The sequence below is a fragment of the Drosophila navojoa genome, chromosome X (assembly GCF_054131105.1).
Source record: "Drosophila navojoa isolate 15081-1374.11 chromosome X, UAZ_NAV_1.0, whole genome shotgun sequence".
Classification (NCBI taxonomy): Eukaryota; Metazoa; Arthropoda; class Insecta; order Diptera; family Drosophilidae; genus Drosophila; species Drosophila navojoa.
In genome coordinates this window covers 31,950,110-31,975,060 of record NC_142895.1, presented here as the reverse complement: position 1 = coordinate 31,975,060, position 24,951 = coordinate 31,950,110, and the positions used below count along the sequence as shown (strand labels likewise).

At 38.3% G+C, this 24,951-nt stretch overlaps 3 protein-coding genes and 1 long non-coding RNA gene across 7 annotated transcripts in view; 2 read left to right on the top strand and 2 right to left on the bottom strand.

The window, feature by feature from the left end:
* The window catches only part of c12.2 (von Willebrand factor A domain-containing protein c12.2), a 99,044-nt gene that overhangs the window by 61,374 nt on the left and 12,719 nt on the right, over positions 1–24,951 (top strand). The gene's annotated exons all lie outside the window — the stretch shown is intronic.
* LOC149090855 (uncharacterized) lies at positions 2,494–4,592 on the bottom strand. Its single transcript, XR_016197487.1, has 2 exons — positions 2,658–4,592; positions 2,494–2,594 (listed from the first exon to the last, which is right to left on the bottom strand). It is a non-coding gene; the product is annotated as an uncharacterized LOC149090855 (long non-coding RNA).
* LOC108658354 (uncharacterized) lies at positions 5,321–9,492 on the bottom strand. Its single transcript, XM_089264684.1, has 3 exons — positions 9,124–9,492; positions 6,316–6,468; positions 5,321–6,258 (listed from the first exon to the last, which is right to left on the bottom strand). The coding sequence occupies exons 1-3, from the start codon at positions 9,221–9,223 to the stop codon at positions 6,146–6,148; spliced, it is 366 nt and encodes a 121-aa protein (XP_089120810.1). The 5' UTR covers positions 9,224–9,492; the 3' UTR covers positions 5,321–6,145.
* On the top strand, positions 12,932–22,489 carry LOC108655383 (uncharacterized). 4 transcript variants are annotated; one of them, XM_089264632.1, is made up of 4 exons: positions 15,535–15,684; positions 19,563–20,226; positions 20,287–20,672; positions 20,743–22,489. In XM_089264632.1, exons 1-4 carry the CDS (start codon positions 15,658–15,660, stop codon positions 22,276–22,278), a joined length of 2,613 nt encoding a protein of 870 aa, XP_089120758.1. In that variant the 5' UTR covers positions 15,535–15,657; the 3' UTR covers positions 22,279–22,489. The 4 variants fall into 4 exon arrangements, with proteins under 4 accessions (XP_089120756.1, XP_089120757.1, XP_089120758.1 ...); XM_089264630.1 differs by lacking the exon at positions 15,535–15,684 and adding an exon at positions 12,932–13,029 and having other exon boundaries at positions 19,563–20,672; XM_089264631.1 differs by lacking the exon at positions 15,535–15,684 and adding an exon at positions 14,940–15,403 and having other exon boundaries at positions 19,563–20,672.

The following is a 24,951-nucleotide window of genomic DNA, read 5'->3' as shown; positions in this document are numbered from 1 at the left end:
TGTAGCGAAGATCTTCAGTAGGATACGACCTCTGGCATTTGTTGTGAGGCTACCCCATTCTAACGCCCAGGAGTTAAAATCTCCAGCTATAATGGCCTTCCGACCCCTAGCATCCTCGGCAAGCTCGTCGAGCACCGTCGTGAATTCACTGAACTGCATGCTGGGGCCAGATAGCAACTGTAAAGCCATAAGTTACCATATCGGCCGCGTACGAACCCATTGAATGACTTAACATTCGAAAGTACGTTCGTTGAGTTGCCGCATACCCACAACGCAGCTTTGCCATTAAGGTCTGTTGACCATGTCCTAGGGCAGCCGGTTATACAGTGGTGGGGCTCACTGAGAAAAGCTACGTCTATACATTTTTCCCTAACGGTCTGCTCAAGAAGGTCTTGGGCAGCAATACAATGATTTAGGTTAAGCTGCAAGAACCTTAACATTTCATTTTACGAGCAGCTTCACGGTAAGATGGGCACTTGAAGCTGCTTGCTGAATGGTCCGTCTGATTTTCACCTTTCCGGATGCAGAGGCTACATTTTGGTGGCCTAGTGCATGCTTTTGCACTGTGACCCATCTCTCCACACCTGGAACAGGCGCCCTTTAGGTCACAGTCGCTGCGACAGTTTGCTGCCATATGACCGTAATCGAGGCACTTGAAACAGCGTTTAGGCTGTTCCACGGCTCGAATACGGCATACTACCCATCCTATTCTAATTTTGGACAGCTCGAGCAGAGTTTTAGCTTTCCCAATTGGAAGAGCAACCGTAGCTCTTTGCTGTCCACCAAAAGCTGGCCGAAGCGATTTGATAGCCTCAATGGGGAGTGAGCTATCCTTCAACTCCACCCTGACTGCCTCCAAGATCTCCTCTTTGCTCGCTAGCTCATCTAGGTTGCGAATCTCAATTTGAGCCGATTCGGTAAGTGTTTTTACTACCACTGCCTACAGCTTCGTGCAGAGCCTCAGAGCTATGCTCCGGCTTCCTACTCAGTTGCAACAAAAGGTCCCCCTTAGCGGTCTTCCTAATACCTTGGACGTCGCCGCTCAGATGCTTTAAATTTGGGTCGCTCTTGACTACGCGAAGCATGTCCGCATAGCTGCAACCACCTACACCTGAAACCGCGATGGCGTTACTTCTGGAACGTTTTTGCAGCGGCTTGCGTCCCTTAACAACCGTCCAGCTGTTCGAATTCGTCTGTCGACCTACCTGGTTGGTTTTATCGACTGCAGCCCGTAGAGCCATTTGCTCTATTGGATTTGCTGCGCTTTTATTGTGCCTCGGCTTTTTCGAGGGAGTTTTCCTCTGCTCAGTGGCAACTTCCCTCAACCGCTTGGGCGTATTACTACCTGCTGTAGCACTAACACTCGCTGTTCTAGCCTTCTGAGGTACTTCCTTGACCAGCGTAGTCTGCACCTCGCAGTCTTTGACCGGTGGGTTGCAGAACGCTTCGGCCGTCTTGTGGAGACTAACCAGCCTAGCCAGCTCCTCTCTTATTAGTGCATTTATATGCCGCTGTCCCCTCAAATAGGGCAGACAAACCCTCAAGCGTAACTCCCATTTGAGCTAACGCTTCTTTTAAAGACTTGGGTGCCTAGCACTCAGCCACTGGAGACTGATTACAAGTCGACGGCTGCGGCGACGCCCTCTGTTGTTGCTGCGGCAATCGCTGCAACGAGAAACGGCGAGCGAAAGATTGCAGCTTCTCCTCGCGTGAAGCCTGTAGTGGGCACTGCCTACTAATATAATTTGAGTTTAGAGACCGTAGTAACTTAAACTCAACCTAACTACAGCCCGAAAGTATGCACTACTTTTAATACCTGCTACCTCCCACCAGCAGCTAGGTTGCTGTCTTTGCTGAGACTTAGCAACTCACCAAAGTTAGTGAGCAGCTGATTGTCCGCTGCAATTTCCAGCACTACTAACAGCTGTTAGAGTTAATGCACCTGATTTTTTATTATTTGCACATATGTGACGCCTAAGGTGACAAATCTTTTCGCGCTTAAAAAAGAAAGGGAAGGAGGAAAGCCCTGACGCCAAAAACAGTGACGCTATTGCCCCCCTCTCTTGCACCACCGGTTTGTACCACTGGGGTACTCCGCGAGACCGCCGCGAAGTAAGTCTTTGATAGTTTTTGCCGTCGCTGGGTGCGTCGCGCCCACAGCGACCACGTTGTCTACAGTTCTTTCCACTTTCACAGGGAAAAACACAGATCAAGCTATTGTCCACGATGGATCACGATGACGTCGACCGTACTCCACGAAAACGCAACTCGAACTGCATATATGTATACCGCAACTCATTTTCCCAGCATATGTACTTCTTTGCAAATGTAATTGCAGATATAATTGATTACTAATGCATCATTTGTTTATTTAAATTTATAATATTTATATTTAATTTATTATGTCATATCTAGATATTATTTACATTCTTAACATCTAAATTCATTCAGTGCCTATTTACATAACAACATATTTATTTATTTATATTACAATTATTTATTTTTGTTTATTGGTCAAAGTTTTACTTCGCCAGCTGACTCAATGCAGTTCCTAATAGCTGTGATGTAGTTTTTTTTTTAGTCCACCCAACCATCTGTTAATTAAACATTATAAATTTTTTGTCATTAAAAGTAAAATTAAGAAGATTTATACATACAAGATAGATCATAGATCAAGAACGCGTGCCACACACAAATCAGTAAAATCCAAAATGGAATTCGGCGACTTCATCACGACGCAACGAAAGACGAAAATCGTTTGTTGATTAGGCACACAGCTCGATTCTTTCGTATGAGTAGTCGTTTGCATTTTGTGCATTACAACTGCGCTGAAAAAAATCTCATAGGTAATGCATTACTTTTTTCTCGTATGTAATGCATTATTTCGACCGACCTCATTTCAGGTCGTTGCCACTGGGATTGAGCATAGAGGGATCTTTTGTTCAACAGTTGACCATCTCGGTCGAGTGCATTAAAAGAAATGATTGTGTGTTACCATATTTTCGTAGCACGAATCTAAAAGTGAGGAGCCGAGCAAATACGAATGCTAAAAAAAAGTGCGGAAAACGCTTTACACTAGATGTTCGGTCTATGTGTTCTCTGTTTAGTGGTACATTCGTCATCTTGTTTTGCTCAAAAGCACCAAACACATTAAAAGAGTTATTAAACACTAAAAAGTAGTTCAAGTTCCGATATCTTAATCGTAATTTGTGGAGACGATGACAAGAAGGTATACAAAATGCAAAAAATATTGAAGAAAAGTATAAAAATTCCTAGTTGTTCAGTTGTACGAAGATCGTATACATGCCTCCGACGTACTCAACGACTAGCAGGTGAAAAGATAAGGGTCACATGTACGGACTGTATAAATAGACAAATGAACACTAACCCTTGAGCGCTGAGCCTTACAAACTCAGCGATAGGTTAAGAAAAACTAATAGACCAACGCGGAGCCTTACAAACTCTGCGATAAGATAAGAATATGTAATAGCCCAATGCTGAGCCTTACACACTCAGCATTCGACACACTTGAAGCACTATCCAGAGAACACATAGACCGGACACGTAGTGCAAAGCGTTTTGCACACTTATTTTCGAGCATTGGTTCCCAGACCGTTCGTATTTGCTCGGCTCCTCACTTTTTAGGCTTGTGCTACGAAAATATGGGAACACAAAATCATTTCTCTTCATGCGCTCGACCGAGATGGTCGATTGTAAACAAAAGATCCCTCTATGCTAAATGTTTGCCTTGCTCTCTCTCTCTCGATGCTCTCTGCTCTCTCAAATGTGTATATGTGTGTATGCATGTGAGCACAAGCAGCACTCACGAAAATTGAAATTTCTTCGCAGCAAGAACCCATGCCTTCCCTTCTGTGTGAAGAGTATACCGAACTCTTTAAACCGTTTGCCAAGCACGTGCAAAATATGTATATGTGTGTTCGATATTACTTGTGGGAAGGGTATGAAAGCGTTGGTGCTCATAGTGAAAATGCTTTCGCGACGAGCGTGCACGCACACACTCTCCCTTGCTACATGTACTATGAGCATTTGTGTGCCTGTGTGCGAAGCTCTTGCTGCCAGTAGCAATTTTAAATCCCAGCATTTGCATTTGGTTGATCTTGTGAAGTGCTCACAAACATACATATGTATGTATGTATATACATTGTATTGTGTGTGTATGAATGGGATCTGAATCGAACAATTATGGGATATCACTTGTAGAAGCATTTGTATGCCTATGTGCTTTTACATGTGCGTGTGTGTATGTGCCTGTGTGTATGCATGGGACGAGAACATTGGCTGCCTACCTCAACTAGGTATTGTCTGAATGATTTTGGGTTCGAATTGAAGAGGCGCGCTTATGCATACATACATATGTATGTATTTATGTAAGAAGCTGATTAACTAAAGTGACAAGTGCATATGCCAATTCTTTGTGGCACTGTGACCGGCGAATAACTCATACTGTATGTGTATGTGTGTAGTATAGTTACTGGCGGGTAACTCGCGCTTATATTTAAGCACCTGGATTTAATTTTAATGATCGTGGGTTGGCTATCAGAAGGAATTAAAAAAAAAAGTTTAGTACCTTATTAAGCTCAGTATACGAAATGGGATGCGATTTTTGATCCCTTGTGCCTGTTCATATATTAACATACATATACAGGTGCATGCCAATAAAAAAAAATTCTAAAAAGAATTGGCATATGCACTTGTCACTTTAGTTGATCAGCTACTTACATAAATACATACATACATATGTATGTATAAGCGCGCCTCTTCATTTCGAACCCAATATCATTCAGACAATTCTTAGTTGAGGTAGGCAGCCAAAGTTCACGTCCCATGCATACACACAAGCACGCTAAAAAATTGAAATTTTTGTTCGCGGCTGAGAGTGATGATTTCAGCGACCATAGAGAGCGAGAGAGAGGGACTGAGAGAGAGAGAGTAGGACAAATGGCACATAGCTGTTCTTCATACGGAATCGTGACCATTTCGATTGAGCGCTCATAGCGCACTGTTTTTGACGTGCAGCATTTTCACTGCTTGAACCTCCAGCGACCGAGCCGAGCAAATACGAAGAATAGTGGTACCTCAACTTAACAGTGTCGAGGTGTTCTACATGTCTAGTCTATGTGTTCTCTGGTCAGTGATTATATGCTTTGCAATTTATCGGCTAGTGGACTATGTGTTCTTTGGTCAGTGATATAACCGTTAGGACTTGTGAAGCAGTTTATAGTTACCACAGCGGTATTTTAGTGAGTATTCTAGACAAGGAATTCAATAAATATTTTACATTGCATTCATACACTGTATATTTATATCATTTATATTTATTTAAATATATATATCGAAAATTAAATTTTAAACCATATGCATATGGCAGCATTCATTCAAAACTTAATTCTACAACGGAGCTAACGCTCCACTCGCTGATGTTTGGAATATCTGTGTACATACATATGTTTATAAATATATATTCTGGGTGGCTTTGTGGGTGGCGTTGGTGTAACTCGCTTGCACCATATTCTTAAATAATGACGTCACAGCGTCTAAACATTTTGCATGAACGTGTCAATCTCCTTTAAGATAACGGTATACTTTTCATTAAAAAAGGAAGAACTGGAATCTTTCGGAAGATATTTTAATTTTTGTGAACTAATGCTTGCTGTTGCGTACATGAAAAGAGGAATAATTCGTAGAGATAGATAGTTTAAGGAAACAAACTGCACATATTGGTAATTATTATAAAAATTTGTCATTCATCTGAGCCAAAAAATATGGACTTATTCTTCGTTGAACAAGTTTAGTCTAGATGTCTAGTCTATGTGGTGTATGATTGGTGATCTCGCCCGCTTTCAAATAGATATTCTTGAACTAGTTTTCCATAGTAAGTCCACACTGCATGCTTTATGCGTACAAGCTTATATACATACATACATATGTATGTGTATATGTGCATTATTTGTTTCTTGAGTAAGCAGATGAAAAACGAAGAATTATTGAAATATTAATTCATCTAAGGGTTGAGGGTATCTCGAAGTAAAGCTGTTTCGACTACACCTTTTCAAATGTTTTAATTTTAAAAACTTAATATATAATGAGGTACAAAAATGATGGAAATTTTGAGTAGCTTTTATATCTAATATGAATTCTCACAGCAGCAATTCTTAATTAGGGCATGTTCAAAGCAGGACTTGGCGTACAAAAGCGAGCAGTTGTAGATTGTGCATTGAGTGGGATGAAACTGATGTCCTGCGGATAAAACATATATAAATGTTTTATAATTTGCCACAAAATATAGACACTCACCTGGAATAAAACAACAACAAGCATCATGTTCCACCTTGTTCGAGCAGTAGGTGTATACGGAAGAGTCACATAGTGGACACTTCAGAAATGTTCCGATACCAGGATATCCTAAATTTAATTCAGTGCCCTTTGTGTGACCCCAAAATTGACGTACTGAAAAAGTGTTATAAGTGTTAGAGGATTGAAATAATTTAGATGAACAAAAATACATAGTAGGAAATAATTAAGTTAAATAATAATGATAAGTGAATAACTTTTTTAATCGCAAGCTATTTTATTCACACCTTGACGCACAAGGGGGCCACTGCTCATTTTACGTTTAAACAAGAAAGAACGTTGCAGTCGATCGTTACCGACTGCGGAATACTCATTCACATCCCATCAGCAATTTAGTAGCCAAGTTTTGCTCTAATACTGTAGAAAATTCATTTTTTCTCGATTTGCCACGTCCCTACTGGGCGTAGATAATTAATTTTTGGCCAGTTCATAAAACAAGCTAACGATAACCTAACTGCAAAACTGAGATGCTTACGCTCCTAAAATCAGAAAATTACAGTGTATTTTTCGATGTGCCACGCCCTCAAAGAGGCGCAAAAATTATTTTTGGGTCATCGATGGAGGAGGTTACTAGTAACTTAACTATCAAAATTTGAAGCTCTAGCTAATATACTTTAGGAGATATAAACTTTTGCGGTTTACCACGCCCCCTGTGGGCAGACATATATCTGTAGAAGCTTTTTGGTCTTGGGTGGTCAGCCCGAGTATAAATACAAAATTTGGTCTCTAGCATCAATAGTGTCCAAAATATAGAAGAATTTAAAAATACATTTTCCGCCCCTAGTGGGCGGATCGGAAAAAATTTAACACTATAAATCGGAGATATACACGAGTATGTGTTCCAAATTTCAAGTCTCTAGCTTCAAAAGCGCCGAAAAAAAATTTAAAAGGCATTCTACAGAGAATTCTTCAAATTCAAAATAAGGTGATGCGTTAACAGGGTGCTTCACAGTTTAACCTTAAACATGGAATAGATACATACACATGTACATATGTGATTTTAGTCATAAAATGCATATTTTTGTTTGAATGAACCCACTGACCAAACAACACATAGACTAGACATGTAGTACAAAGTTTTTCAACACCGAAAAATCTGCCTCCTAAGGCCTATCAATTTTGCTCGGCTCTTCACTTTTAGGTTCAAGCTCCGAAAATACACGGGTGCACAATCATTCCGCTTCATGCGCTCGGCCGAGACGGTCAAATGTTGAATAATAGATGCCTCTGTGCTCAACATTTGTTTTTGCTCTCTCAAATATGTATATGTATGTACAAAATATTTGTATTTTCGTTATAGTTTGTGGGAAGGGTATGAAAGCGTTGGTGCTCCTAATGAAAAAGTTTTCGCGACGAGCGTGCACACGCACACTACAGTCCCTTACTACATGTATGACCATTAGTATGCCTGTGTGCGTGCGAAGGCCTTGCTGCCTGTAGCAATTTTAGGCCCTAGCATTTGAGAGCTCGCATTCATATGTATGTATATGTCTATGCATTTGATCGTATGTACGCATGGGCTGTGAAGCTAACAATTATGGGAGATCACTTGTAGAAGCATTTGTATGCCTGTGGGCCTTTACACGTGCGTATGTGTATGTGCATGTGTATGCATGAGACATGAACTTTGGCGTGTACCTACCTCAACTTAGAATTAGTTGACCGATTTAGGGTTCGAATTGAAGAGGCGCGCTGGAACCCATTGAAAATGGGAAATCAGGGCATAATGATTTTGTGAAAAGTATGTAGCAGGCAGAAGGAAAAATCGCAGACCCCATAAAGGGCGACGAGCTGAGTCGATATAGTCTACAAAAGAAATTATTCAACAAACAGATTGAAGGTCTGTAATAATGTAATCATCTGGGCCAGAGTCCATTGCGGGACGGTCAAGGTCCTCAAAGTAGTCACAATAAATATGTAAATGGAACGTAGTTAAATTTTTCCTGTCTTCATATTAAGCATCATTACACTATGTATGTATGTATGTACATATGTACATACATATGTATGAATATTCCCACAAATTTCACTAGAAGTACATCCATACATGTACATACATATGTATGTACATACATACATATACATTGTATATATGTATAAATAAATTCTTAAATGTATAAATAAATTCTTTCTTTGTTCTTACATTCATGCCTGTCTGAAGTACATACATACAAGTTTGCATTTTGAATCGTCAAAATGAGAATTTTTTTTTGTGGAAAAATCGGGACTTGTCCCGGAATTCCAGGACGGATACCAACCCTAGTCTATAACTTGCTACGTCCCTTTGATTACGTCCCTTTGAAGAATTCATACATACATATAAATGTACATATGTATGTGTACATATAAAATAGCTTTTTATCACTTTTCTGATTTTTGCCACACTGCACCGACAGAGGCCCCACTTTGCGACGCTTGTTATACCCAGAACACGCTATAGCCGTTTAAGTTTACTCATATACTACATACATATGTATGTATGTACATATATACGTAAATACATGCATACATACATACGTATGTACAGACGCTATAAGCGGAGTCGCTATAACGTTTTTTATGCATTAATGACTTAGTTATTGCATTCAAAATAAAAAAATTGTATGTTTTTTATACATACACACATACATATGTATGTATGTATGTATGTATGTGTGTACATATGTATGTATGTATGTATGTACATATGTATGTATGTACATATGTATGTATATACACAATATTCATTTATTTTATTATTCTTTTACACACCCGTTTTTTGTATAGCTAATGCTGAATAGTTCAACCAAAAGAATAAAACTATACACAATGCGAAAACACGCGACGTATTTACTTTTCGAAGCCGTACCATTGTTTTGTTTACTTGGTAGATGATTTTGCTGCTGTTATTGCCGGCTTGCGTATATCGACTGCATTAGCTCACATTTTTACAGAGCGATGACGACATCGAAAAACATACATATACATATGTACATATGTATGTCCATACATGTACATACATACATATATTTTTCTCCATCCAAAAACTTTCGCTCGCAAGTGGTTGGTAAATATGTATACCGCCACATCGGGCTTTGTATAAAATCTGATGGCTCTAAATTAACAAGTAAAATGTACTCCAGTCAAGACTGCTCGACTAGAAAATACACTAAAATCTGGAAAGAGGTTAACTCTGTACGTACATATATGTATGTACATATATAAAACAACAATAGTTTGGGCTACGTCATCTAGAATTGTTGAATAATTATTCTTGTAGAACAGTGTAGTACTTTAAATACACTTTTCACATTCACAAGTTAAAAATATGTTTATTACACAAACCTACATATGTATGTATATAGTAAAAAACAAGTGAGAATTTTGAAGTCGGTCGTTACCGCTTGCGGAATACTCATTCACAGCCCCATAGGCAATTTAGTAGCTAAGTTTAGCTCTAATACTGTAGAAAATTCCGTTATTCTCGATTTTTTCGATTTGCCACGCCTCTACTGGGTGTAGACACTTCATTTTTAGCCAGCTCGAAGAACAAGCTAACGGTGACCTAGCTGCAAAATTTGGATGCTTGCGATAACAAATGCCGCGTCCCTAAAGAGGCGTAACAATATTATTTGGGGAATCGATAGAGGAAATTACTAGTAACTTAACTATCCAAAGTTGAAGCTTCTAGTTCTTATACTTTGTCACGCCCCCTTTGAGCGGACATATATCCATCAAAGTTTTTTCGTCTTAAGAAGTCAACCCGAGTATATATACCAAATTTAAGGTCTCTAGCATTAATAGTGTCAAAAATATAGCAGAATTTGAAAAATCACTATATTTTCAGGTGCGATTTGCCACGCCCCTAGTGGAGGTAGACATATAATTAGCTCACATTCAAATTTTTAACGTTCTAGCTTTAGAACTTTAGGAGATACTGTTTTATTTGATTTGCCACGCCCCCCAATGGGCGTAGATATATCCGAAAAGAACTGCGTTCATACGGATAGACAGATAGTAGGACGGACATTGACCGAAACCAATATACTCATTTCACTTTCGTGAATGAGGATAACAAGTAAGAAGGCTCTAGTCGAGACTGCTCGACTAGGAGATATCCTGAACCCTCCAAGCTGATATCCTAATCATTCTGCCCTTTTATGCCCGCACACATACATATGTATATGCATAAGCCCTCGCTCTGCTAACTTCGCAGTAAGCAGCGACTGCGCTTGGACTGCGCGGCAGCTTAGACAATATTATGAGAATTTATTCGTTGAATAATTAAATTTCTAGACCCATGATCTAATGAAACTTTCAGAGCTTAATCATAGTGTTCAAATGTATGTGTATACCGCACAAGCACAAGTCTCTAGTATTTGAAATAAGCCTTTTACACACATGAGGGTGAGGGGGTGGATATAGGCGTGGGGGGTAAATTAAAAAAAAAAAACGAAATTGTATTAAATGTATCTTAATAGATATATTATGACTCTAGCCTTAAAGATTTAGGAGATATAATTTTATAACTGATTTTCGATAACGTTTTTTATCGATACAAAATATCGGAATGAGTTATCGTTTTTTAGTGACAAACTCTATATGCGCGCTGTATATACGGACATTTAAAAAAAAGTTGAAGTCTCTAGCTCTTATATCTTCTGAAATCGACGCGTTTAAACATACGGACAGACGGACAGACAAACAGATGGACAGGGCCAAATCGACTCAGCTCGTCGCCCTGATCAAGAATATATACTTTGTGGGGTCTGCCACGCCTCCTTCTGCCTGTTACATAGTTTTAAAAAAAACTATTATAACCTGATTCCCCATTTTTATACCCTGAACCCTGTGACCAATCAATCTTAATGAAACTTACAGATAAAACAGTCGTAATTATACTGTTTAAATGTATGTACATATATATCGAAACAAGTTTCTAATATTTGAAATATGCCTTTTAAAAAAGTGAAGGTGAGGGGGTGAATATATTAGTGGGGGGTAAATTTTACGGACATATAAAAATAAATTTGAAGTCTCTAGTTCTTATATCTTCTTATATGTCCTTCTGCCTGTTACATACATTTCAACAAAACCACTATATCCCGATTTCCTATTTTCAATGGGTTCAAGGTATAAAAAAGTGTAGTAAATGATTAAGCTCAGTATACAAATTGGTATGCGATTGTCAATGCCTGGGCGCCAGGCATATTGCTTCCTATCCGACCCATATATATGCACATGAGTGGAAATTTAATATATTTGCGTCGGATTGGTTCCAATATGATTGCAGCTAAGCAAATACTGAGCTCCAAGATCAGCAACTAAAACCAAATATGAGCTATGGCAGTGGCTGTTGCATGGTTGGGCCTGAAGGTCGGGTTTGGGAGTTGGATACTTAGTTTTCATTGAAGGTAATAAGAGCAATAACATGTACCTATCCTCTTTAAAGAAGAATTTGCTCCAAAATGCAGAAAAACTGGGTCTAGAAGGGAAATCCCGATTGCATTAGGCAAATGACCAACACAATAAATCGGGTATTGACTAGTCCTGGTTGATCTGGAACAGTCCAAATGTGGTAAATCCGCTGGCCCAGTTGTCCTACCTGAACGTTATAGAAAATTTGTGGGCGAAATTGGGCGTGGCCATTCGGAAATGGTCAATATTCAATAAAAATTACCTCAAAAGGGCCCTGTTGGAGGATTGGCAAAAAATCTCCAGCGAAATCACCCGAAAATGAGTAAACTCGATGGAATCACGATTCAAAGAGGTGATTAAACAAAAATTAGTTATAATATTATCCTAATTAAAGAATTTTTTGACAATAAAGTCATTGAAAGTGAAGTGCACGAAATAAGCTGTGACATGGAAAAGGGCTGTTTTTTTTAGTTTTCTTTAGTTTTAAATCTTATTAATCATAATAGAAAAATAATTGAAAGCGTTAATACATATGAATAACCAATAAATAAGACCTCATATAAATTTTTTGGATATCTTTACTGGTTTAGCGGGAATACGGTTTCAAAGTTTTACTATGTTGCTGCACGAAATAAGGTGTGAGCCACTGTATGTGAGTGTGTGTGTTTGTTTGTTTGTTTGTATGCGTGTGTGTGCGTGAATTTGTTTGCATGCGTGTGTGTGTGCTAATTATTATTGAAATATCAGTTGCTTGTATGGTTCAGGGGATCTTGTAAGTCGAGCAGTCTCGACTGAGCTTTCTTACTTGTCAATGGGTTCAGGGTATAAAAATTGTATGCATTAATGACTTAGGTACATACATACATGAATTTGCATCCGAAGTAAAAATATTACAATATTTTAGGGTACCAACTCATTCTTGACAGACTGTACATACATACATACATATGTATATATGTACATAATTTTCGCAAATAGACGTGAAAGTAAAGCGATAGTTAGCCAATTTTGACTGTAATCAATGGTTTTTGGTAGCTTGCTCAAAACAAAAGATGAAATCAGAAGCGGATACAAACTCATCGTCAGCGACAGACGCAAGGAAAATATACATATGTATGTATGTATGTATATGTACATACATACATACATATTCACAAATGCATACATATGTATGTATGTACATATGTGCATATGTACATATGTATGTATATCAAGCGTTGAAGAAACGATGACCAGAGAATGAAAGACCGAAAGAAGAAAGCGAGTTGCGCAATAATTACGTCATCACATTAAAAGCGACGACGGTCGTAGCGTAAATATCACTGAAAGAGTGGCTATAGGGAAACTGAAGCAACACAAGTATGACTACAAACTTTTGGGATTGGACCCACATATGTACATATGTACATACACTAATGTATGTTGTATATGTATGTATATACATATAAATACATACATATGTTGTTTGTACATATATACATATGTACATAACTACAGCCTAAACAAAATAAAATGTGGGCACGGCTTACGCGCAGCAGCCGGCAACGAAAGCGAAGCCAATGTCTTAACCAACTCACAATATTGGAATGCAATTTCACTTCTTTAAATATTTTCTCAATAATTGTGCGTTTCGAGTTATCTTCACGTTGCATAGCAACACATATTCATACATACATACATACGTGCATATACATATACATACATATGTATATACATATGTATGTATGCACATGTATACTGTACAAACATAAAGACAGTAACTGCATACATATGTATGAACATACATAGATGTATGTACATACATACATATGTAGATTTTGGACCGCCATACATACATACATACATATGTATGTATGTAAAGTATGTTACTTTTGTTTTAATGATATATGTACATATATACATACATATGTACATATTATGAACTTATTGTCTAAACGTTTTATTTACATACAAACATACATACATATGTACATAATATGTATTGTATGTTAAGGGTACCTCCATTTGGACAATGTTGAAATGCATTCAAATATTTTTCTACACACACACATATATATGTGAGTATGTATGTACATATAGATGTCCATACATATAAACTATTTAAAATCACATACATACATATGTATGTACATAATACTGAGTTTGCATGTGCATTCACACATAGAAAATCTGTGTGACCATATGTATGTAGATATGTATGTATGTATGTATTGCAAAACTGGTCGTGCAGAAGAGGTTGCTTTTTCTCTTTTTCGTTCCCCTTTCTTATCCTCATTCCAACGTTGATGGCTGTCCCTTTGACGAGCCTCTGGTGGCGACTGTAACGTCTTCATATTGTGATTTTTATGCTGAAATTTCGCACGTAAGCTAATGCTACAATTCAATAAAGATTGATGAAAATTATATGTCTACGTCCGTAGAGATCTGAAATTGGGTACTTACATACATATACATACATACATTTATCTACGCCCACAGTGGGCGTGGAAACCCGCAAAAGTATCTCCTACAGTTGAGAAGCTGTAAAGAATTTCGGATAGTTAAGTTACTGCAAACTGACACAAAAATAATTGTTATGCTTCTTTGGGGGCTTGCCACAAAAATACCTTTTTGTAGCGTAACCAAATATACACTTTTCTTCATTTAGCATCATTAAATTACATTGGGACTTATTTCAATAGAAGTACATGCATACATATTTATATATTCTATTATAGACTATTATTGCATTCAATATTCAATATTTTATAAAACTGTAAACAACTCATGTAAATTAAACAATAAGTATGTTTTTAGCATTCTCTACTAGTACCTTATTTCTTTCGTCTAACCACTGCGTATATAGTAAGATGAAATCCCTTTCGCAATTCACATTGCAGGAATCGACTACAGCAATTGTGATATTTTCAATTTTTTTCGACTAACAGCACTAGTGTACGTTTGTTGCGAAAAAAACTTCACTTGTCTCAACAAAACAAGCTTGCATATTCAGCTTGTCAAATTTTTTATCGAAAGAGTAGAAAGTCGTTTTATTAACTAGCCTAAAATGTATACCCTTTGAAAGCGAAGTAAAATAAATTGATAGCAGTATAAGATACAAGTAAGATACATATAACTTTTATTTCAATCGGCAGTTTTGTTGGGTATAGGGTATGCTAAAGTCAACAGCTCTTGACTGCAGCTTTCTTATTGTTTCTTGCTTCACAAAATTTCTTCACTTTCAGTTTCGTGTTTTTCTTACTCTACCTGAGTCGCTGCCAACGCTGGCTATTACTTATATGAGCTGCGGTTGTCATCTCGGCAGCACTATTTTGAATTCGAGAGTGTAAAGTAACACACGGCCTTTTGCTGTTTCGTGCGGCGAATTCGCAGCAATGCTGTCATTGTCTTCTTGAATACTTATCGTGTCCTAGTGCAGTGGCATATCAGAATTCACAGTCATTTACGTTATTTTTTTTAAGTGCCAGACAGTCAACCCGTGCTAGGAACATACCTTTTTGAAGAATTTAAAGGACATTACATTGCAAAAAAAAAAAAAAAAAAAAAAAAAAAAAAAAAAAAAAAAAAAAAAAAAAAAAAACCTGTGGGTTAAAATCTAGTCTAGTCTTAAAAGCATAACGGAGAAGCCAAAAAGGTAATGAAAATTTAACAAATGAGGTGATAAATAATTTTTTTTTTTTAGTTATGTGATTGTAAACTTTAATTTTATTTAATAATTAACGCAATTAAGTACTAAAATAATTAACTTATCTTACAAATTTGTTCAATCATTAGTTTACTGTCTGCTGTTATGCAAAATGTGTATTATTATTTTTATACCTATAATTCGTGTGGCTTGCTTGTTGACTTTTGAAATCGAACCAAAAGTGAAAGTTTGCTTGTTATAAGATGAATCTCAAACTTAGTGAAAAAGTGGTATGTAAGTTGACAAAACATATGTATCTAACACAAAAAAAAAAATGTTTTTACATATTACTTTCAATATGTGATTATGTTTGATTCTCTATATACCATATTTCTAGAATCCTTCACAGAGATCGATCTATTATAAAAGCAGACACTTTATAGAAAAAAAAATATTACAATATTTTTATACCCTGACCCCATTGAAAGTGGGAAATCAGGGTATAATGGTTTTGTTGAAATGTATGTAACAGGCAGAAAGAGGCGTGGCAGACCCCACAAAGTATATATATTCTTGATCAGGGCGACGAGCTGAGTCGATTTAGCACTGTCCGTCTGTCTGTCCGTCCGTCCGTCAGTCCATATGTTTGAACGCGTCGATTTCAGAAGATATAAGAGCTAGAGACTTCAAATTTTTTTTAAATGTCCGTATATAGCGCGCGCATATCGAGCTTATCACTAAATCCTCCTGTTATTTTGTTATCGATAAAAACCTTCTCGAAAACAGCCTTATCGAAAAAGCTAGAGTCTCGAAACTTAATATATATATTAAAATGCATTTTATACAATTTCGTTTTTTTTTTTTTAATTTACCACTCACCCCTATATCCACCCCCTTACCCTCATGTTTGTAAAAGGCGTATTTCAAATACTCAAGACTTGTGCTTCGGTATACACATACATTTAATTGATTACGTTCTGAAAGTTGCATTACGATCGTAAATTATTCAACAAATAAGTTCTCATAATTTTGCCAACACTGCTGCGCAAGCCCAGCAGACTTGGGACCAAGAGACTTGGTATTTACTGTGTATATACACATGATGAATACAATCATTTTGATTTTGGTAAAACACGCCCCCTCCGCCCCAAATTTCAAAATTTCAAGTACTAGAGACTTGTGCTTCAGAATGTACATACATTTTAACATTATGATTACGTCCTGAAAGTTCCATTAAGATTGTGTGTCTACAAAAAAAATTATTCAACAAATAAATTCTCGAAGTGGTGCCCACACTGCAGCGCAGCCCAAGCGCAGTCGCTGTTTACTGCGCATTTAGGAGAGCGCGGACTTATGCGTGCGACTGAATGCTCGTGTGCATAAAAGAAGTGCAAAATGATTAGAATATCAGCTTGGAGGGTTCAGGGTATCTCCTAGTCGAGCAGTCTCAACTAGAGCCTTGTTATAACCCATTGAAAATGGGAAATCAAGGTAGAATGGTTTTGATAAAATGTGTGTAACAGGCAGAAGTAGGCGTGGCAGACCCCACAAAGTATATATATTCTTGATCAGGGCAACGAACTGAGTCGTTTGGCACTGTCCATATTTTTGAACGCGTCGATCTCAGAAGATATAAGACCTAGAGACTTAATATTTTTTTAAATGTCCGTATATATAGCACGCATGTCGAGTTTATCACTACAAATCGAAACCCCATAACGTTAATTTATTATCGATAAAACCTTTATCGAAAATCTGTTATAAAATTATATCTCCTACATCTTTAAGGCTAGAAACTCCAAATTTTTTGTTCAATTTACCCCCCAAACAAACACTAGAGACTTCAAGCACTAGAGACTTGTCCATCCACAAGAAAACTTATTAAACAATAACTCTCCCATACATACATTGTATGTATGATTACGTTACTTGATCGACATACTCATTCTCACATTTGAGAGACGTCGACTTATTTCCTACCAGTTTACTTTTGCTAACGAGAAGAGAAAGTTGTTAACTGTCCGACTGTCTGTCTGTCCGTAAGAACGCAATATCTTCGGCGCTATTGAAGCTTGAGACCCGAAATTTGGAATACATACTCGTGTTTATCTCCGATTTATAAAGTGTTAAAATTTCGGACCTGAAGATATAGTGATTTATCTGATATATTTTGGACACTATTGATGCTAGAGACCTCAAATTTTATATATATACTCGGACTGACCACCCAAGACCAAAAAGCTACGACAGATATAAGTCCGCCCACAGTTTATATCTCCTAAAGTATAAGAGCTAGAAGCTTCAACTTTGGATAATTAAGTTACTAGTAACTTCCTCTATTGTTACCCCAAATAATATTGTTACGCCTCTTTGGGGGCCGTGGCACATCAAAAAATACCCTGTATCTTTTTTACATTTAGGTTACCGTTAGCTTGTTCTATAAACTGGAACAAAATGAAGTGTTTACGCTTAGTAAGGGCGTGAAAAATCGGGAGTTTTCTGTAGTATAAGAGCAAAACTTTGCTACTACGAGTCTGTCATATTTTTTCGATAACTCATTCCTTTTTTTTATCGACAAAAATCGATAAGTTGATTTCGTTTTTAAGCTTTTTTACCGTGAATCCATTTTTATATGATGGTTTTGTTAAAAGTATGTAACAGGCAGAGCGAGGAATGGTTGAGTCGATTTGGCCCTGTCCATCTGTCTACCCGTCCGTCAACATATATAAGAGCGCGCCGATCTTAGAAGATATGTATAAGCTAGAGACTTGAAATTCGTTCCTTCGCAAACATGTAGCAAGGGACTGTGTGTGTGTCCATGCTTGTCGTGAACACATTGTATTTATACGCAACAACGTTTTCTTACCCTTCCCACAAATTATAACGAAAACGTAAACATTTCACATAAGCGTGACAAACGGTTCAAAAAGTTCAGGATACTCTTCACTTAGAAGGGAAAAGTCGGGTTCATGATGCGAAGCAATTTCAATTTTTGTGCCCTGTTGCTTGTGCTCACATGCATACATACATATACATATTTGAAAGAGGAGAGAACAATGGGAGAGCAAGAGAAAAATTGAGCATAGAGGCATCTATTGTTCTTGGTCGAGCGCATGAAGCGAAATGATTGTTCTTTCGTATATTTTCGTAGACCGAACCTAAAAGTGAGAAGCAGAGCAAATACGAAGTTGTCTGGGATCGCAATTCTCGAAAAAAAGTGTTCAAAAAAAGTGTTTACACTATGTGTCCGGTCTATGTATTCTATAAACTTTCACTTAGAAGCTTTCACAATCAATACAATATGGATTAAAAGAGCTCAATTGCTGCATCTTTCTTTTGGACAAATTGACAAACTTTGTATAAGCCAAGTTTGACTTTGGCTTGGTAACCATGGATGTCGAAGCAGCTTTTAGCACTGTTTAGTATGATGGCCTGATCTAAAATCTTACATGATCTAAATCAACTAAAACTTTTCTTACCGATAGACATTTCTGTGTATATTTGAATGAATACGTAATTGAAACCTCATGGGAAGAATCTGTTGAATATTTAAGAAGTAGTTTAGACAAATAACTGTTATTTAGTGACGAAACATCAAATTAAATTCTATGTACAATATGATATCTCAGCTAGACAGACAGTATAAAGAATAAATAAGAATGCTCTGAAAGTTGAGACTGCTCGACTACGAGACCCCCTGAACCCTTTGAGCAAATGATATTTTAATAATTGTTCGCACATGCACGCACACACACGCATACATACAGGCATACGCAAGTACGAATAACACGCATTGGCTGCAGTGTTGGCTTGTTATGGGAACTTAATTACTTAAAGACTTTTCTTGTTGGTGGACTATCTTCATGAAACTTTATATTATGGTTATAATATAGATAAGTATGCATTTCCTACAGCACAAGTCTCTACTATTTGAAATTTTACATATTACAGATTTAAGGGTGAGGGAGTGGAGATGGGTGGAGTGGAGGTAGGGGATAAAAAGCCGAGTATCTTGTCTAATGAGCGATAAGAGTTCATTGACTGACTGTTACCTACTTGTATCTTGAAAATAATATATATTTCCGCCTCAGTTAAATCGACTTAAAGATTTTATGAATTTAACTATCGTGTGTTTTACGCTCCTAATTCTTACATCTTATCGTTTCAGATGCTGTTGCGGTTAGCTTTACTGACGTCTTTCTGTTTTTGTGTTGTCAGGGCTGTGCTAAACGGAAACGACTTCAAGCGACGTGAAACGGGCTTCGACCTATATGGCCCACCACCAAGGCCAACATCACATTTCAATCATACACCCCAGCCAATACCACATCGTGAGTATGGTGTACCCCAGCAGATTCCCTTTAGAGATTACAGCTTGCCGGCATTAAAATATGGCCCTCCAAAACTGAACAATTTTGGTGGTGATTCTGGGCTATCTTCGAATGGATTGCATGAGCAAATCAAGACACACTTTGGCGTTCCCAAACCATTCTATGGACCACCGCATGCACAGTATGGACCCACAACAGAATATGGTACATCGCAACCAGCACCACATTACGGTCCACCACCAAAATCACTTCCACCGCAATTGAAAATTCAACATCGCCAGGCACCACAGTACGCACCACCTTTAAAACAAAAATTTTTCACAAGGCCTGTATCACCACAGCTTTTGCCCGTACCACATCCTGCCCAACTGTTTAAGCCGGTTCATCACCCAGCAACTTCTTATGGCCCCCCCGCCTCGGGACCATCAAACCTCCCTGCTCAGCAAGCTTACGAAACACCATCAAACTACGGACCACCACCACTTCCCATTAACGTACCAGGTCCTCAATCAACAGATTTCAACCGTACTCCAGAAACGAATATAATATTAAATATTTTAGGTGTACAGCAATTCCCTAGTGGCCCAGTTGATAGCCCTTTTAGGCAAGTTCAGATCCAAATAGATGCCTCTGGACACACACACAGTGTGACTGGCTCACAAACACCTTTTCACACTGCATGCGATGGCTGGAAACCTATTCCATCACCGATTGGGACCTACATTGAAAAAAATCACATTGAAACTGAAGGTGGTTATAGTCATGTCGATCAGCGCCACATAATTGGCTCCCAATATAATTTGGGTAGTGTCAACAGTGACAAAACTGTCAACGGCCTTTCTGACGAGCAACTTGTAGCAGTCGCACTTCAGAGTGAGTCTAGTAATACAGTAACGGATCTTAGTAGCGACGGTAACTTGAGCACCGTTGACTCTGAAGCGTTACAGGTGGGTATTAAGATAGTCGTCGTTTCAGGTAACATCATACTGACATACTTCTCTATTATTTTATCATTAGGTTTCCGCCGGCGCAAATGATGATACTTACTCCAAGCCCCCACCAGATTCATATCAGCCTGGCTCTATACATGATACAAAATATAAAACTGTTGCTGCGGAAGGTCTGGCACCATCACAGATATTTGGTCCTAAGTATGGCGTTCCTGCTGATGCGTTCCCTCAGTCTCAAGCCCAGTCGCATCCACATTACAATTCAAATATCCTGTATGGTGCACACTCAGGTAATCCAAAATTTGATCCCGGACTTTCTAAGTCACCAGTCGCATTCCGCCCACCTGTGCCGACAGGACTCATAGAGTCTATAGGGGCTACTGTGCAGCATTTGGATGAATTTGGTGTAAAGCCGCAGCAGCAAACGCCTACTTATATTCCACCAGCAACTCACGAAATTCCATTAAGTAATGCGGTTTCTGCATCACTATCCACATACGGCGTGCCCTTTAATAGGCTAGCATCATCGCAGATTATTTTACAACAGCAGCTCCCGCAATCGCATCAAGGGCCCAGTTTTGCTCCATTTGGTGTAGAATCACTACCACGTCTTCAATTTACTCCTGCACCGCAGCAACAGCGGGCACCGGAGCAATATTTTTCAGATAGACCCTCCACAAATATACATCCACCGAGTCAGCAACAAATAAGCAATAATGTGATTCCCCTGAATATGCCATCACTTTTATATTCTCAGGCGCTTCCATTAATCCAGCAAATTGAACGATTTAAGCAACAAACGTCTGTATCAGTGGGACGGCATCCTAACCAGCACCATCAGGCACAAATTGTGTTACACGATTGCGGCCAAGGCCCCAATTTGATCAGCAGCTCTGGGTATAAAGTGCAGCAGCAGCAACAATTCGGTAGCGTCTCGGCAAAATCTCCTAGCCTATACAATGCTATAGCGCAGAGTGTTCCTGTAGCGGAACATCATACACAATTTTTAGGTGGTATTGCTGACAGTTATGGGCCACCGTCTTCGGGAAATGAAATTGAGCTTGATCATTTCGGCTATGAGTCACAAAAGTCGGTAATCGCAGCACTGCCGGATGGTACAGATCTGCAGAAGCTACCAGGTTTAAATGACTTGAATGTGATATCTACACAAAAGTCTCAAGGCATTAAATTTGGCGCAAGTAATGGACAGCCAATTCAAAACTTTCAAGTACAATTTGATGGTTCAGTAGATAATGCTGGTACTAATCAAGGAAATGATGATAATATTGATAATCCAAATGTAACCCATGAAGAGATTCTGTCGCAAGGTCTACTTCAATCAATACTGACTGCAATAGAACAGCCCCAATCATCGTCGTCTGTGCCACAGAGCCATAATGCACAAAGTCGTTCTGACGACCGATACCAAGTGAATGAAACGACACGCGATATAGGAGATAACAATCAGCACACAAATGAGCATCATGACACGCATGAAAGTGCCGAATTACGCATTTTGCCCGACACAAATAACAAGAACACAAAGGATAACGAAATAGTGCCTATTGTAGCTGCCGATGTGGAAGAAAAGTCCATGCATTAAGTCACTAGAGAAAGTATAGCCATAATATAAAATAATTAATATAATGTGACAGTAACTTATACAGTATATCCATCAATTGTTTCCAAAATAATTTGCGAATTGATAATAGCAAATAGTTTGATAAAGATATGCACGTAACCGTACGATAATATATATAAATATATATTCCGTATAAATATGCATAAAATAAATTATTTATTTATTATCATAACGTGTGCTACGATTTATTTTTATACCCTGAACCCATTGAAAATGGGAAATCAGGGTATGATGGTTTTGTCTAAAAGTATGTAACAAGCAGAAGGAATCATCACATATATTCTTGATCAGGACGAAGAGCTGAGTCGATATAGCCCTGTCCGTCTGTCCGTCCGTCCGTCCGTCCGTCTGTATGAGTGCGTCGAACTCAGAATATACAAAAGCTAGAGAGCTGAAATTTGGCATGCATACTCGTGTGTACCATACGCAGTACGAGTTTGCTTTATTTTTTCGATAATCATCCGATAGCTTTTTTATCGAGAATAATCGAAAAATTGATTTTGTTTTTTCGGCCTCATTTGAACACTTTTAGACCTGGAGACATACAAACATTTTGTAATTTACAGATTTTTGATACCACGTCCCCTTTGCTCCAAATTAAAAAAAAAACACATTTCAAATACTAGAGACTTGTGCTTTAGAATGTGCATACATTAGAACATTATTATTACGTTCAAAAAGTTTCATTAAGATTGTACGTCTAGAAATTAAGTTATTCAAGAAATAAATTCTCATAAAACTGCCCACACTGCAGCGCAGCCCAAGCGCAGTCGCTGCTTACTGCGCAGTTAGCAGAGTGCGGGATTATGCGTGCGTTTGGATAAATATATGTATAGCTCGACTGGAGCCTGAAATCCTTAGGCCTTTGGATTGTGGGTCGCTGTCCATTTAATTTTGATTTGACGCTTGTCGTGAACTGACAACAAATTGGTATACTCGCACGAACATCATTTGAAAAAATATTCCTGCAATCAACACGTGCAAAATGAGCAAAGCATTTCTAGAGGAATTCATTGAATCTATTGAATATGAGTCAAGTTTTTGGCAAAATAAGGTTATGACGACTGTATAGCTTCATTAAATTTGTTGTAAGTCTCCTACCAACATATACGGAAGCTCATACTCTGTCATTGGAATATTTTCAATTCCAGGGGCGAGGTTCCGTTCAGCTCTTTTAACAATTTTTTGTGAGTAAATTTTCTTTGCTTTGTGTACATCCACATATTATGCTTTCTTTTATTTTGTTCTTCTTTTTCTATTTTTAAGTAAACACTTATTGTCATTAAGGCAACGACTTTATTTCACTTCTCAGACATGTTTCCCTCTCAATGTTTGTCCAGTTGGTGGCCGAACTGATTGTGCTCGGCGAAAATATTCGCAAGTGGATGGGCCCCTTTACGCTCATCATTCGCATGTTCGTTTGCACTCGAGCTTACACATGTAATTGAGCACAATGCATTGCATTCTCACTTACATATACCGGCGCGATCTCGCTTATGCATGGGTAAGTGATCATGCATTGCACGCAATCGCTCTACACAGTCAAATAATGTTTGGAGTTGTTCTTCGCTTGGTGTCATATATTAAGTGTATTTTTCTTAGTTTCCATTGAAATCGGTTTCAACTGAGCATCACTTATAGCATCAGGACTGGCAAGCGAGGAAAAAATCGGTCTGTGGACGAGTCATCATCGTAGCGTGTCGAAGCTCTGTTGGCCGTATAAAAAAACGTTGCAAACCATGTAACCCGCATAAACAAATCATTTAAAGACTACACTAAAGCAGTAGAGACATATGAAATTGAATGTCGACTTGAGATACTACATAGAACAAGAGTTGGACGATATTAATGCTGATTTAGTGCCTCGGTCTACGTTAGAGGAGTTGTGTGTGTCAACTAAGGTACTTTTAATGAAGCGAGGTAGTTATAGCCAACCCTAAAGTGAGAATCCCGCTAACTCTTATATCTTCTGAGATCTCGGCGTTCATACGGACAGACGGACGGACAGACGGACAGGGCAATATCGACTCAGCTAGTCGAGCTAACTAAAAATATACCTTATGGGGTCTGCGATGATTCCTTCTGCCTGTTCTATACTTTTCACAAACCCATTAAACCCTGATTTCCCATTTTCAATGGGTTATAAAAAGCTATCCGCTCTGTATAAATCGCTTGCGAACAAGACACTCAGTGGCTGCTTGCAAAGCTGAAGGAATTCCGAAACATTTGAAGTTAAAAAGAATGAAAAGAAGGCAAAATAAAGGGACCTGATAGCCGTCCAACAGTGCAATTGACAGCCTTTGGTTGCAATGCATCTGGTCGCTGCCCAACAACGAATGCTGCTGATAGTTCGTCGACTTTCATTAGTGTCGTAAAGGACGACATAGAGATAGATTCGGTAGTTCGCAGCGCGACTTCGTCCTTGGGCTGTTACAGCAGACATCGCTAAAATATTCCGTCAAATTTAATTTTTCGAGTCCCACCCCAACTTTAAACTTATTATCATGGATGCCATAGCCGGCGGAGATGGAGATGACGTGGTTGACATAAAGGCCAAATCCGGAAACTACAAAAGACTATTATGAATAATCAATCATCAAACCTCCGTATAGAGTAGTTGTTATTGTATACGCG